The 15,630-nt window shown below is 46.2% G+C and overlaps 1 protein-coding gene across 1 annotated transcript in view; it reads left to right on the top strand.

The window, feature by feature from the left end:
- SMC5 (structural maintenance of chromosomes 5) overlaps positions 1–15,630 on the top strand; it is a 193,865-nt gene that overhangs the window by 164,716 nt on the left and 13,519 nt on the right. Inside the window, exons 22-23 of the mRNA XM_082243764.1 lie at positions 831–1,010; positions 2,561–2,656. Coding sequence (XP_082099890.1) covers positions 831–1,010; positions 2,561–2,656 — 276 coding nt within the window. The remainder of the gene's footprint in view (positions 1–830; positions 1,011–2,560; positions 2,657–15,630) is intronic.

The raw sequence follows: 15,630 nt of genomic DNA, 5'->3' as shown, positions 1-15,630 counted from the left end.
AGTGGATATGTAATGTTGGAGGCGTGCTTACAAAGGAATGTCTTATTTGTCAGCATAGGGCATGTCCTCTCAAGTTTAAAAAAAACTTCAGGTGCCTTGGATTGATACGCTTGGGTTGTGCCCAATAGATCTAGTCTTTGGCAGAATGATTACTGACTGGGGTGAGGGGCATAGCTCTGTATTTTTCGACTACACCATTTAATTAACATTGTACGTAGCTGGTGTCCTTTACTCTCGCAAATGTATAGAAATACCTGCTGTTTTTATTTGCTTGGAGAACTTTATGTCCTATGAGTCATATGTAGGAACACAGATTTACTGCTCTGGAAATGTTTGACTACAATAACGCTTTGTCTTTCTGATTAAAAAAAAAAAAAAAAGTTTGGAAGCAGTTATATATATGTATTGAAAAAAGCATTATTAAAGGGATCAGGAGTGCAGTCCTGTGATTTTTTTGCTTTCATTAGGAAGGTGTTGCAGTATGGGGTGATTTGTATATAGGTTCTATCCAGTAGGGTTGGGTCCACATGTGAAAGTTAGGATCTGGCTTCATTAATACCTCTGACCTTGTGGATACAGTGAGCATTTATTCACTTCTTTTCTTTGAGGGCCAGTTTATAGCTATGACTGTCATGGTGGAGCAAGTTGGATTTAGGATGTTCTATATGATAGTTTGTTCTTATGAACGTGATGTGCAATTTTTTTTTTTGGCCAGGGGTAATTTTACCTTATCGGTTATAAAAGGATATGTGATATTCTGTTTTGTTTCAACATTACTTTAAAGCTAACGTCTGTTTTTTTTTTTTTTTTTAAATGTGGGTTCACAATAGGAGGATTATGATAAGTATGGCATAAGAATCCGTGTAAAGTTTAGAAGCAGCACACAACTACATGAGCTGAACCCCCATCACCAGAGTGGAGGAGAGAGAAGTGTGTCCACAATGCTTTACCTCATGGCTCTTCAGGAACTCAACAGGTGCCCCTTCCGAGTTGTGGATGAAATAAACCAGGTAATGCACTAGTCACGATTTGAGCCCATATTCACACCGGTGCAATTTGACAGGTCAAATCACATGACAAGTCGCACCCTAGTGTCACCAATGGAACTGTTCAAATCAGTGCGACACCGACTTTGCAGTGCCTCACCGTGATATTGAAAAAGTAGTTCCTGCACTACTTTTGCGATTTCAGGTGCGACCTGCATAGACATCTGTGCATGAAGTCGCACAGATTTCCACCAAAACACCTGAAGTCGCACTGACATGCTGCTTTGAATTCATGCGCTTTTAACTACTTCCATATGGGGCCTGTTCTGGCACTCCTCTCCTATACGTAAAAAATCATAATTTTTTTCTAGAAAATCACTCAGAACCCCCAAACATTTTATATGTTTTTTTTTAGCAGACCCTAGGGAGAAAAATGGCGGTCGTTGCTAATTTTTATGTAGCACACTATTTGCGCAGACGACTAGACTAGAATTGATGCTCTCTATCTAACGTTTGTGGCGATACCTCACATGTGTGGTTTGAATGCCGTTTACATATGTGGGTGCGACGCGGGGACGCTGGCACTTAAAATTATTATTTTTTTTCTTTTTTTTTTTAATCACTTTTATTCTTATTACAAGGAATGTAAACATCCCTTGTAATAGGAACATGGCATGACAGATCCTCTTTATGGAGAGATGTGGGGTCTAGAAGACCCCACATCTCTCCTCTAGGCAGGAACGACTGAGCAAAAAAAAAAAAAAAATCTCGTCCTTTCCAGCCGAGTACACGGCACTGTTTACATCTGCCGGGCCAGACATGACGTCATACTGTCGTGCCCGGGCCTCCGAAGGTCAAAGAGATTGACGGGGACCATCTGGTCCTCGGTATTCTCTATGGTTAACTTCCGTCGCCGCCGTCCCCTGTTGCCTGTAAGAACGATTAAGCGACCGAACTGCCGATATGATTATTCTTATGGTGCAGGGAATCGCCGGCTGAAAAATATCTGAATGATGCCTGCATATCTTCACTCAAAGTCCAGGACGTCATATGACAGCCTTGGGCGGGAAGTGGTTAAATGAAGTTGCACGACTTCAAAGCCACATTCAGTGTGAACCAGGGCTGAGGGCCGGTCACACTGTAACGATGCCAGACATTGCATGTGATTCGCACCGTACTGCTGTGCAAATCACATGCGATGACTGTGTGATGCAAATTCAGACATACAGACTGTATGGCTGAATTTGTATCGCATTCGGAACAAACTCGTGCAGGACCTTTTTTTGGTCCGCACCAGAATCTGATCACATGGGTGTTCATACGATCTGATTCCTATCCAAATCGAGAGTTTGCACTGCGATATGCGAACTAATCTGGTGGTGTCATTAACTTTGTATTGACACTCCCAGCAGTTCGCATATGGCAGTGTGAACTGCCTGCGAGTCGGGTGTGATGCGGGAACCCACAATGGATTCACAGGGTTCCCGCATGGCACCAATGTGAACTGGGTCTTAATGTCCTGGTACTGAAGTGATTTGTTTACTAACAGGATCAATCTTCTTTTTTTATTTAAGGGCATGGATCCAGTGAATGAAAGAAGAGTGTTTGAAATGGTGGTGAGGACTGCCTGCAAAAACGATACTTCTCAATATTTCTTTATCACACCAAAGGTAAACATAACATACATGTGCACAATAGTGATGGTGGATTCTCAGGTTTCCAGATTAAATAAACCCATGCTTCTTCTGGTGGAGGATTCCCTGTCTTTTAAGGACCCTGTGGACAAGAGAGCTGAGGCTCTGGTCCGATGCCTTTTCACCGTGGCAGGTTCACGTTTGAATGTGTGTGTATATATATATATATATATATATATATATATATATATATATATATAATTAGTCCTGCAAGCAACCAAGATGTGTAAAAATTAATGCTGCAGGCACTCCACTATCTCATAAGTGTAAGCAAATAATGCCACGCAATAAATATAAATGTAGGCAATATTTTAACTGTGCAATAAAGTCCTTGAAATATACGGAAACCTCCAACGTATGAATATGTGCTAAATAACAAATGTAGGATCATACATCTATATTACATATAAAAATGCTTAAATAACAATATTGTGCGGTGAAAAAAGTCCATATTAATATGGAGTGCTGTCACAAACAATCCTTTCTCCAAAAAGTGCCAGTAGTGCTGTAGACGTGCCAATATCAAGCTCAAAAAGAAATACAAAGTGACAATGTGCTTCAAACAGTGTCCCAGTGAAAGTTCACCTAAAACCGTGCACCCCCTCATGGCTGGGTCCTCACCTCAATTTATGCGACCTTGCAATTAAGCTTGGTCAGAAAACGCTTAGTGCCTTCCTAGGCTGGGAACAATCTTCCAATCCCCCCAAGTGGGGGGTCCTACCTCAGGGATCGCTATACTGTTGGTGCTGTGAGTGCACCAATCTATCAATAGCAATCCAGTATCAGAAACTGTATTGTAGTGGTGTAGTAGAATCGCTGGTCAGCCTCTAGCCACCTGCATCCACCTGCTGCCTGTCGGTGTGTGCAGTGCTCCGTCCGTGCCCCTCCTCCCAGTGTTTTGCCATCACCTTGGTCTCCCAGACCTTAACAGAATGGGCAAAACTTTTACGCCAGGATCTGGAAGGAGGTCACCATCCTCCTGAGCTGGCGGAGCTGGCTGATCAGTTGATACAGGGGTTACAGTATATCTGGGGTTCCTACCTAGATGTGGCCCCTTTGGCTTGCAGGGTGTCTGTGACAGCTGTGATCCTTTGCTGCATGATTTGGTTGAAATACTGGTCTGCGGACCAGGCTTCCAAAAAGGTGCTGACTGATCTACCCTTTGTAGAAGACCCTCTGTTCGGTGCTTCTATGGAAGAGATCATTAAAGGTCTTTCAGGAGGTAAGAATACTCTGCTTCCTCAGGTTGCAAAGAGCCTTGTCGTAAACGTGGTCCTTTCTTCTCGGCTCACAAACGGCCCTTTTTGTCCAGCAGTTTCACAGAACAAGGGATCAAGATCCACCCGTTACTTCGCAGGAGGCTCCAAGAGATCCTTGGATTGGTAAGTCAAAAGCGGGTTCTGCTACCCCGCAGACCAGCCCTCTTCTGCCTGAGGGGACACCCTCACCTGTATCGGATGGGGGGATGTCTTTGTTTCTTTCCAGACCCATGGACCTTGCTCATTTAAGACAAATGTGTCCACAAGTTGATTTGGTCCGGTTACAAGATCGAGTTTCGGTCCTTGCTTCCGGCGCGGTTCCTCCCTTCCAATTTGCGTCTATCCCTGGATCGGTTGCAGGATCTGTTATCACAGGGAGTAATTGTGCCAGTTTTCAGGGATTTTATTCAAATCGGTTTACTGTTTCCAGGAAAAAAGGAAAAGTCTGTCCGATCTTGGACCTCAAGGCTCTAAACTGCTTTTTGCAGGTTCAGAAATTTCGGATGGAGTCCATTTGCACAGTGGTGGCACCCCTGCATCAACAGGGATTTCTGGCCTCTATCGATATCAAGGACACTTACCTTCATATCTCAATATATGTCTGGCACCAGCGTTTCTTCGCTTTGCTATGGGAGAGGAGCATTATCAATTCATGGCGTTACCCTTTGGTCTCGCCTCAGCTTCTTGGGTGTTCACAAAAGTGTTGGCCCTGGTGTTTCCTTGCTCAGGCAGAGGGGGATCACGGTACTGGGGTACCTGGACGATCTCCTTCTGTGAGCAGAGTCTCCGTCTGTCTTACAAGATGACTTGGACATCACTGTGTGAACCTTGCAAGAGTTTGGCTGGACACTGAATTTTCAGAAATCGGCTCTGACTCCATCCCACAACCTGGACTACCTGGGCCTGACTTTGGATTCAGCCGCAGCCAATGTGTTTCTTCCGGAGGTGAAACTGCTGAAGTTGCAGCATGAGATTCGGCTCCTGTTGTCCGACCGTCGGCCATCTCTCAGGACTTGCATGCAAGTGCTGGGCTTGATGGACTCCACCTTCAAGGCGGTTCCGTTTGCTCAATTCCTTACCAGGCCTCTGCAAAAGGAGATGCTTGCCAAATAGGACAAGAATCCTAGATCTCTGTACAATCTGATCCTGTTAAGCCAGGGTGCGAAGGGATCATTGATTTGGTGGCGGCGTTTCAACAAGGGAATTCCTTTCTCCCCCTGTACTGGACAGTGGTTTCCTCGGACGCCAGCCTGTCCAGGTGGGGAGGTGTCTTGGGCACAGAATCCGCTTAAGGGGTTTGGACTTGGGAGGAGTCCAGTCTGCCGATTTAATATCCTGGAGATTCGGGCGATCAGGCTTTGCCTGTCCCTGTGGACAGATCGTCTGCAGGGGTGCCCAGTAGGGATTCAGTCAGACAATGCCACGGCTGTGGCATATGTCAATCACCAAGTGGGCACCAAAAGTGCCCTAGCGGCCAGAGAAGTAACCGGCATTTTAAGGTGGGCAGAACGATATGTTCCAGCCTCTACTGTGCACATTCCAGGGGTGGAAAATTGTCAGGCAAACCTCAGTCGACAGGCATTGGAGGCAGGTAAATAGTTTCTTCACCCAGAAGTATTTCAACAACTGTGTCTACGGTGGGGGGCTCCCGATGCGGACCTGTTGGCCTCTCGTCTCAACCGGAAGGTGGAGGTTTGTGGCATGATCTCGGGATCCTTTGGCCGACGCTCTGGTGGCCCCTTGGGGGACGGTATTATTAAAGTTACGCTTTTCCTCCACTACAGCTTCTGCTGAGACTTCTGCACAGAATCGAGGCAGAAGGGATTACAGTCATTCTGGTGGCTCCAGACTAGCCTCGCTGGTTTGTTATGCAGGCTTCGTAGGTCTGGTAGCCGATGCTCCTTGGAGACTCCCTCTCTGAGAAGATCTTTTGTCTCAAGGTCCGATCTCCCATCCTTCTTCATGGTCGCTGGCTTTAACGGCCTGGCTATTGAAAGCCAGGTACTGAAGTATAGAGGGTTGTCGAATTTGATGATTCCTACACCGTTAAAAGTTAGAAAATCTACTTCTAGGAAGATTTATCATCGTGTTTGGAGGGCGTACATTTCTTGGTGTGAGTCTCGAGGGGTTTCTCCCTGTTCCTTTTCAGTGTCCCGTTTGCTGGAGTTTCTACAACAGGACGTAGATCAGCGTTTGGCTCTGGGCACCATCAAGGGCCAGATTTCCACCTTGGCAATTTTCTTTCCAATGGCCGTTTGCTGCAAATTCTTTGGTTCACACTTTCGTCCAGGGGGTTCGCCACTTGGCTCCCCCGGTAAGGTCCCTGGTACCTCCATGGGACCTCAATCCTGGTACTGTCGGTTCTTCAAAAACCGCCTTTTGAAAATATTTGTGAACTTCCTCTGCTTACTCTGTCATAGAAGGTGGCCTTCTTGGTGGCTATTACTTCTGCATCACCTTACCTGGTGGTTCACAGGGACAAAGTGGTGCTCCGTCCCTGACAGTCGTTCCTTCCTAAGGTCGTCTCGTCGTTTCCACTTGAATGAAGACATTGGGTTGCCTTCCTTGTGCCCTAAGCCAAAACATCCTAAAGAAATTGCTTTAAATTCCCTGGATGTGGTTCGGGCAATCGGGGTGTACCTGGCGGTGACTAAGTCGATTTGAAAATCGGATACCTTGTTTGTCCTTACAGATGGATCTCGTAAGGAGCAGGCCACATCTGCTGTGACCATTTCCAGATGGATCATGCAGACGGTGGTGCAGGCCTATTCCATCAGGGGGTCAGGTTCCTCCTTTCCCTGTTTAAGACGCATTCTACAAGGGTTAGTGCCTCATGGGCCGTCCGTCATCAGGCGTCAGTGGTCCAGGTGTGTAAGGCAGCCACATAGTCATCTGTGCATACATTCACAAGGTTTTACAAGGTGGATGTGCTCGCATCTGCAGATGCTGTGTTCGGCCGCAAAGTTTTGCAGGCTGCCATTGCAGAGGCTCCTGCCTCTTGAGGGTGTATTTTTTTCTGGTTGGTGAGTTCCAGTTGTTCCTGGTTGAGCTCCTAGTTTACCTGGTTGGCTGTGTTTAGCCTCTTTTGGGAATTCTATCCACTGCTGTGTTTTCCCACCCCTCATATTGACACTGCTTTGGGATGTGCCAAGGGTCAAAGAGAATATGGAGCTGTGTCCGTCAATGAACGAAAGAGAAAACTGGATTTTTGTCTTACTGTAAAATCCTTTCCTCTGATGTTCTTTGATGGACACAGCACCCACCCCTCTGAGTTGGGTTATGTATTCTTTTTTTTCCCCTTGCATGTTCCCTTCAGATCTAGAGCAAACTGCACTTGCGGTGCACAGACCATTTACCTTTAGTAAATTAACCCCAGTGACTCCTTAAATAGCCATGGCAGCTCTGTAATTCTGTCCTGGCGGGTTCATTTCGATAATCAGTTTAAAGGCTCATGCACACTGCAGCTCAAAAAAAAGCTGCTTTACGGGCATTTGAGCTTCTATTTTTCTGCCTAAAAGCTTGAAGAAGCTTGTGCTTTTTTGCGTGTTTTAATTGAGCTCTTTTTGAGGTTTTTTTTTTTATTTATTTATTTTTTTTTGTTTTTGAGCATAAGCAGGTTTTTTCACAAACCCTCCCCTTAGCTCATTTTTGGCAAGCTTTTTTGAACTATTTCACGCTTTTTTCCACGTTTTTGGGCCCTTAAGCATATTTTCTGCTCAAAAGCTCCTCTCAAAAAACGTGAGTTTGGTGGGTGTTTTTTTTTTTTTTTTCTCTGCCTGTAAGAGCATATGCCTGTAAACTCCTGAAAAAGGCTTGGTGTGCATGGACACATTGGCTAACATGGAGGGGAGTTTTCAGGCAGAAAAAGCTCAAAAGCCTGTAGGAGTTGCTTCTTTGAGATACAGTATGCATGCGCCCTTACACTCTAGGGTCATAATGGTGTGTAATATAGAATACTACTAGCAGCGCAATACCTCCAATGATGTGGTAAGAGTGCAGGTCCTGCCCCTAAGACCACAGTAAGTGGTAAAATAATTGTGTGTGTGTTGAGGGCAAAATAGAAAGGCAGAGATCCACTTTGACCGATATCCTTATGTTGGTGAAATAAGTTCAACAGAACTCCTGATTTGTTTATGTAAAACTAATGAATAATATATGCAGTGTCGTAGGGGGGGGGGGGGGGTCTTCTGAGCTGAGTATATGCAGTGAGGTTTGTGCTTCAGCAAGGAGATTGAGCTGTCACCAATAGCTCCTTGTCTCGTACTAATGATCAGGAGTCAAAAAACACAGGTACCATATAGGGATGTAACGATATCAAAATCTCACGGTACGATACAATTTCGATATTGACCTCACGGTACGATATTTATTGCGATATTGTGGAAAAGCTCATGGTATTGTTAAATAGCTTATGATAGTGTTTGTGATGATAATAGCGAAAAAATACTGACATTTATTCTGCTTTTGCCAGTCAACAGGCAATTTATTGTTGTATTTATGGATCCATGACAACATAAAACACTGATCACATAGTGCTTTTAAAGTGCAAGTTGTAGTCAGGAACATCAATATTCTGTATAGTAATATTTGGTTGCATAACTGATTCTTCTGTGCAATGTTCAAGTTAAGAAGCAGCTAGAACAATTGTAAACAAACAATAGGCAATTCCCTTTAAGTGCAAACAAAGATCAAGTTAAGTCAGGTTTAAATGTGCAAGGCAAATAAAGGCAGCCTTTTAAAACTGGTATTTAGGAACATAACTTAAACTTAAATAAAATAGTCAGTCAAAAAGCCTTTAAAAAAACCACTGACCTATCATTTAGCTTATGTTCACGTTTTTTCATCAGAAAGATCAAAATATCTACATTGCAAGAAAAAAAAAAACAGTAAAAAAAATCCTTAAACTCTGGTCTATGTAGTTAACAATGATTTGTTCCGCGGGACTGTGTTTATTCCTCTTGCTTTTTGACGGACACCTGTCCTTTTAATATTGTAACCCAACCACGTTGATATCGAGACATGACCGCGACGATATCGAGACGACCACGACGATACGATATCGCGATATCTTCGATATCGTTACATCCCTAGATTGGGTATTACCATGATCACCCTAAACTCTCCTTTAACTCTCTCACACAGACACACACGATATAAAAAGTCTACACACCCCTGTTAAAATGTCAGGTTTCTGTGAGACAAAGATGAATAATTTCAGAACTTTTTCCACCTTTTAATGTGACCTATAAACTGTACAACTCAGTTGAACAAGAAACTGAATTCTTTTGGGGGGGGGGGGTAAAAATAAAAAAACTGTTCGTAATTAAGCAATCACATTCAAACTCATGTTCAATAGAAGTCAGTACACCATTTAAAGTGCCTCTGATTAACCCTAAATAAAGTTCAGCTGTTCTAGTAGGTCTTTCATGACATTTTCTTAGTCGCATCCTACAGCAAAAGCCATGGTCTGCAGAGGGCTTCCAAAGCATCAGAGGGATCTCATTGTTAAAAGGTATCAGTCAGGAGAAGGTTACAAAAGAATTTCCAATTGAAAAGCAAGATGGGATAAATGAAGGTGTGTGAAAAACAGCCGGTCCCTAGTTTGAAATACTTACCCACCAGTCTGCTAACAAACCAAAATAAACCTGTCTAACAATATAAGTTAAAAGCAGGAGTTTAGTTAACACATATTTGCAAATGCATGCGGAAGCTGCAAGGCCAACGACAAGGCATCCTGCGTTACTTGCAGAACCTAACACTAAATAACACTACTCAACCTGAGTGTCCAAGTTTCTTCACAAAGGGAAGTACATGCTTGCTAATAGATGGATGGGAAACAGATGGGATTGGAGACCGCCCAATCCTCCCCCACCTGCTCCAATCCATGACTGGCAATAAAAAACGCATGGCTGTATAAAAAACCATGGGGTGCAAACTAAATGTGATCAGCTGGGAGACACACACCCCCATCCCTTTAGTAAAGATGTTATAGGCAAATGGGGACTTTGAGTGAGACACCCGCCTGTAAAGCAAGCGTCTCCATCCCTAGTAAGATACATGAAATGGGCAATTTGGGACTTTATGTGAGAACTGGCGAGCACTGCTCAGTGTCTCCATCCCTGTGAATAGTCAATTGAAAAGCAAGATGGGATATCCCATAAAGTCCCAAATTGCCCATTTCTTGTAACAAAAGAATTTCCAAGGCATTAGATAGTATTATTATACAGGATTTATATAGCGCCAAATGTTTGCGCAGCACTTAACAAAATGAAGGCAGACATTGGTTACAATACAATTTGGTAAAAAAGGAATCAGAGCGCACCATGGAACACAGTGAAGACAGTCCTCATCAAATGGAGAAATTATGGCAAAATAGTGACATTACCAAGAACTGAACGACCCTCCAAAATTGATGAAAAGATGAGAGGAAAACTGGTCAGGGAAGCTGCCAAGAGGCCTACAGCAACATTAGAGGAGCTGCAGGAATATTTGGCAAGTACTGGCTTGTGGCACATGTGACAACAATCTCCCGTGTTCTTCATATATCTGGGCTGTGAGGTAGAGTGGCAAGACAGAAGCCTTTGCTTACGAAGAAAAACATCCAAGCCCGGCTAAATTTTACAAAAACACAGCTGAAGTCTCCCAAAAGCATGTGAGAAAATGTGTTATGGTCTAATGAAACCGAGGTTGAACTTTTTGGCCCTAATTCCAAAAAATATGTTTGGGGCAAAAACAACACTGCACATCACCAAAAGAACACCATACCCATCATGATTTGGGCTGTTTTTCTTCAGCTGGAACATGGGCCTTAGTCAAGGTAGAGGGAATTATGAACAGTTCCAAATACCAGTCAATATTGCCATTGCTTTCAGTCGTCTTCTAGAAAGCTGAACACGAAGAGGAAATTCATATTTCAGCATGACAAGGACCCTAAGCATACATCCAAATCAGCAAAGGAATGGCTTCACCAGAAGAAGATTAAAGTTTTGGAATGGCCCAGCAAGAGCCCAGACCTGAATCCGATTGAAAATCTGGGGGGTAATTTGAAGAGGGCTGTGCACAGGAGATGCCTTCACAATCTGACAGATTTGAAGTGTTTTTGCAAAGAAGAGTGGGCGAATATTGCCAAGTCAAGATGTGCCATGCTGATACTCATACCCAAAAGACTGAGTGCTGTAATAAAATCAAAAGGTGCTTCAACAAAGTATTAGTTTAAAGGTGTGCACACTTATGTAACCATATTATTTAAGTTTTTTATTTTGACTTTATTTATTTTATTAAATATTATTGTCCTTGAGTGAAAGAGGCCCTTCATTCTTTCAACACAAACCACACATATAGAACCCAGGATAACCGGGGTAACACAAAATGCGTGTGGTTGTACATCGAGTCTGATTAGTGCAGACCCGACTGGGGTTCTTAGTCACCCTGTGCCCCTAATAGACACTGGGCGACTTACACATAAGAGGGGCTGGGAAGCTGGACAAGGAGTTTCCCGACCTCTCTAAAGTAATCTGGGTTCCACGAGCCCCCCACCCAAATCACATACCTCCCCTTTCGGCAGGAGACTAACACAGAAGAAGACCCCAAACAGGTTGACTTCGAAGTTAGTTCGTAGTTCCAGTCCACCAATGTCTGTACCCACACAGTACCCCAAGCAAATTGTCCCAAACAGAGCATTACTCACCCAGCCAACCTCTGCCTCTCTCGTAGAACATATTTGCTGTGGAGGAGAAGCATGGACTGGCCCTTCTTCCTGGATTTCTTTCAGCCGCTGGAGGGAAGACAGGGAGGGTGGCTGGGCTCACACCCTCATGCTGTTGGGGACCTTGGCTGACTGCCTGGTCATCCCTGGGATATAGAGGTGAAGACCGCAGTCCCATCCACTACCACAAGAACTCCATCTTTTGTGCGTTGAGGGCAGAGGCCAGCCGCACTCTGCTCTGTTGCCAGCTCTTCTGCTGGGTTGGTGTCATCATTCTGGGACACACCATCTACTGCTGGGAAGGGGAGACAGCTGCTCCATCTTCCTTACCCTCGTCTGGCGGTTGGGACAACCTTTCTCTGGTACTGTCTCCCAGATGCACAGATCTTGGCTGGGGAGGGAAGACCGTTTCCTCCGCTCCGACTGACTGTTGTGGAGGGAGGGCAACAACCTCCTCTCCCTTCTCACCCTGGGCCTCCAAACTGCCACAGGTGAGGGGCAGAGGTCGTTGACTGCCAGCGCTTCAGCTGGGTGTAGAAGCTTCACTTCATCAGCTTGTCGCTGGGGCGAGGGGCCGATTTCTCCAGCTTCCTGGAACTCTGTAGCTGTTGCGGGTGCTGGGCAGAGGTTGGTAGCACTCTGCCCTGTTGCCAGCACTTCTGCCGGGGACTCCACATAATCCGCTCCGGCTAACTGTTGGGGAGGGAGACTGGCTTCCTCCGCTCCCAGACTGTGGATCTCTCACTGGGGAGGAAGGATGACCACCTTATTCTCCGAACTGTGTAGCTGCTGTTGGGGAGTGATCACCACCTTCTCACCCTGGGCCTCTGGAACTGCCACAGGTGTGGGGCAGAGGTCTTGGACCATCTGTCCAGTTGTCAGCGCTTCAGCTGAAGAAGTTTCTTGTAACTCCACAGATGCTGCTGGCAGGAAATCCAATGTCCCTGTCAGTGGTGTAGTAGATAGGTCCGCTGCCTCTTCTCTCAGAGAGGCTGAAGCTGCTGTTGGTGTAGGGCAGTGCTCAGTGATGTTAGGCCCTGATACCAGCTGTTCTGCAGGAAAGTAAACTGAAAAGTCAGTGGCCTTGCACACATCTTCTTGGGTCACAAATTGTTGCAGGCAGAGGTCAGCAGCGCTATGCCTGGATGCCCCCTCTTCTGCCGTAGGCTTACTGGGATGTTCCTCCTCAGCAGAAAAGTCTACTAAATCCCCCGGCCTCTGGAATTGCTGAAAGTCCAGGGTATGGGCTGATGCCAACACTTTGGCGCGTGATTTATCATCCATATCATCCTCCGAAGGAGTCAATTAAATCTGTGACCAGTGGTTGGGGAATGAAGATGGCTTCCTCTTCTCCCATAGCCTTATCCAGTGGCTGTGCAGAGGCATTCCTCCATCCAAGCTCATCCTGTGCAGAAACAGGTTCGCCAAGGTGAGTCAGCACTTGCTGCATCTGCCATAAGACCTCCGCATCCAAGACCGTGGGTGCAGGTGAGCAAAACACATTATTACTGTGCCATATTGTCGATTCTTCAGGCAGGATTTCTGGACTGTCAGCTGGTACTTCTGGATATTCCCAGGCCCGGCACTGAGCAGTCTAGCAGCCATCTGTAGGCGATCTCCAGCTCCCATTCCTGATTGGCTAGAAATTCCAAATCTTCCAGTGCCCAGAACACTTCCGAGATGTTCAGGATCTCTTCTCTGTAATCCTCAATTTCCTCTAACCGCCACTCCAAATCACTCCCAAAGTCTGGGTCCTTGGACAGCCTCTCTAATAACAGCCCAGGGCTGCTGTAGAAAAAGCCTTCCGTTGGGCTTTAGTCCGCTGTCCATGGGCACACTTGGGTTACATACCAGCGGAGGGCTCTGTAGCTCTCGTCCAACCACATCTCCACCTGGACCAGCCTGCTTAACTCCGCTTTCCATTCCTTGTGCGGTTGTCTCCTCAAAAACAATTCAATGTTCATACTAAGACCAGTACCTTTCCTGGAAAGAGCCTCCAAATGTTTATCTTCATTTTAGGGCTGCGAGATAACTATAAACACAATGTTTTACAATTTATCATTTCTCTTACGTCCTCCGACAGTCGCCGCCTCTTCATATTCGTCACATGTGGGGCATTAGACTTTGCTCCGAAGGAGTAGCTAGGCAACAGAATATGTTAACAATAAAGCTTTTAACATATCCCACCCTCAAGGGGTGGTCCCCTCAGTCAATACCCTCCTACTTCCTGCAACCATATCTCAGTTTTAATGTCTAGCTTGTCAGGAGTGGCTGGCTCTCTCTGTGCTGGGGTTTTCTGCCCCAGACTCTTTCTTCTTTTTAAAATTTTGTTTGAAGTTTTCTCTCTACCTTTACTTAGCTGTTATTTTTGTCAGCGTTAGTTAGTTCTTCTGATGAAGAGGATCATGCGGACTGGGTCTCGGGCTGATCCCCCTGGTCGCAGGTCGTGGGTCAGTGGCTTCCCAGTCTGCCATCGAGCGTTCAGCCAGGTAACGCTCCTGGCACAGTGAACGACCCATCCCTGTTCGGTGCAGGGATGATTGGTGAGGTGGCTACCTCACTGGACGCTGTGCGGTTTCTTAACCCCCATTGTGTGCGTCTTGAATGCGACTCTCCCTGCCTCATGTGCAGCGGCTTGTTCGCCTGTGCGGGTCCCCCACGCCATGTGAGGTAAGTGTATTTATGTGGGGACCTGTCTGTCTGGGGGGGTGTCAGTCTGGGACTGTGTAACCTGCCTCTATTCACACTGCTTGTCTCCCTATCTCTCGGCTGCATGCTGTGGGCTGCAAGGGGGGGGGGGAGCTGTATGACACTGTGTGTGTCAGACTGGTCAGTGTGAGAAGCTGTGTGCTGTGGGGCATGTTTTTTTGGCATGTTTGGGCATATACAGCGATCGCTGCGGCGATCTGACATGTATTCTGATATTGGAATGTAATGTGTGTTTTAATGCACTGTGGAGCGGCGGTTTCGGCGCCAAACGACGCCATTTTGCCTACACTCGCTCCGGCCGCATGTTTTACATGCATGGCGGCCATTTTCTTGTAGCCTCCATAGGCTTACATAGAGCGCCCTGGCAGCATCACTTCCTCTTTCCAGGAACACCGATCGAGGCAGCAGCAGCGGCGAGGGTCTCCTCAGGTTTTATCCTTCTGTTCTTGCTATCCATTGCCTGTGTTCAGTTTGCATATTCCCTGTGGGGGTCTTATTGTGCTTGAGTGTGGTGCGGTGGGCTGCGCTTGCCGCGCTTGCTTAAAAGGGGCAGTTAACCCTTTGTTGTCTGGCATTACAGGGGCAATGGATTCTCAGGAGGGCAAATTTCCTACAGCATTGGTGGAAAGCCAGGGGACCGCTGTTTCCCCCCCAGGGGGGGGATTTAGCCACTATTGTGGCTGGCCTTGCTGCTCAGGTGCAGATGCTGGTGGCTGCTCAATCTACTAAAAGGCCCAGAGTTGCTCTTTCCTCTGATTCTGAGGGTGAAGGTGATGGGGCTGTTATGGCGGGGGCCTCCTTATCGGGGTCCCGCTCCTCTCTTGATCTGGTGGGGTCTGAGGTGGAGGCTGAAGTTGAGGGGGTTGATAATTCTCCCCCTGGCTCGCCTGAAGAGCTTGCAATCATGGATGAGTTGATTGCTTCCATAAAGCAAACGCTGCGTTTGCAGGATGAAGTGTGTCCCCCCCGCTGCCTTGGCGGCTTATGGGACGCAGAGAAAACGCAGGACGCCGCAGGTTTTCCCCTGCAATGATGATTTTCAGCGCGCTGTTAAGGAACAATGACGCAATCTGCGCAAACCTTTTGCGGTACCAAGTAGATTCAAGCTGCGTTATCCTTTTTCGCCTTCCACTGATGAAAGGTGGTGTGTGCCTCCCCCAGTGGATCACGCAATTGCGGTTTTGAACAAAGCCACTGCGATTCCTGCAGAGGATTCCCCTGTGTTCCGTGATGCCACGGATAGGAGACTGGAGTCTCTTGCCCGTCATACTTATTCT

The sequence above is a fragment of the Pelophylax lessonae genome, assembly GCF_965119305.1.
Source record: "Pelophylax lessonae genome assembly, chromosome: 1".
Taxonomy (NCBI): domain Eukaryota; kingdom Metazoa; phylum Chordata; class Amphibia; order Anura; family Ranidae; genus Pelophylax; species Pelophylax lessonae.
Note: the sequence above shows the minus strand (reverse complement) of the source record. Positions and strands in the feature narration are given on the sequence as shown.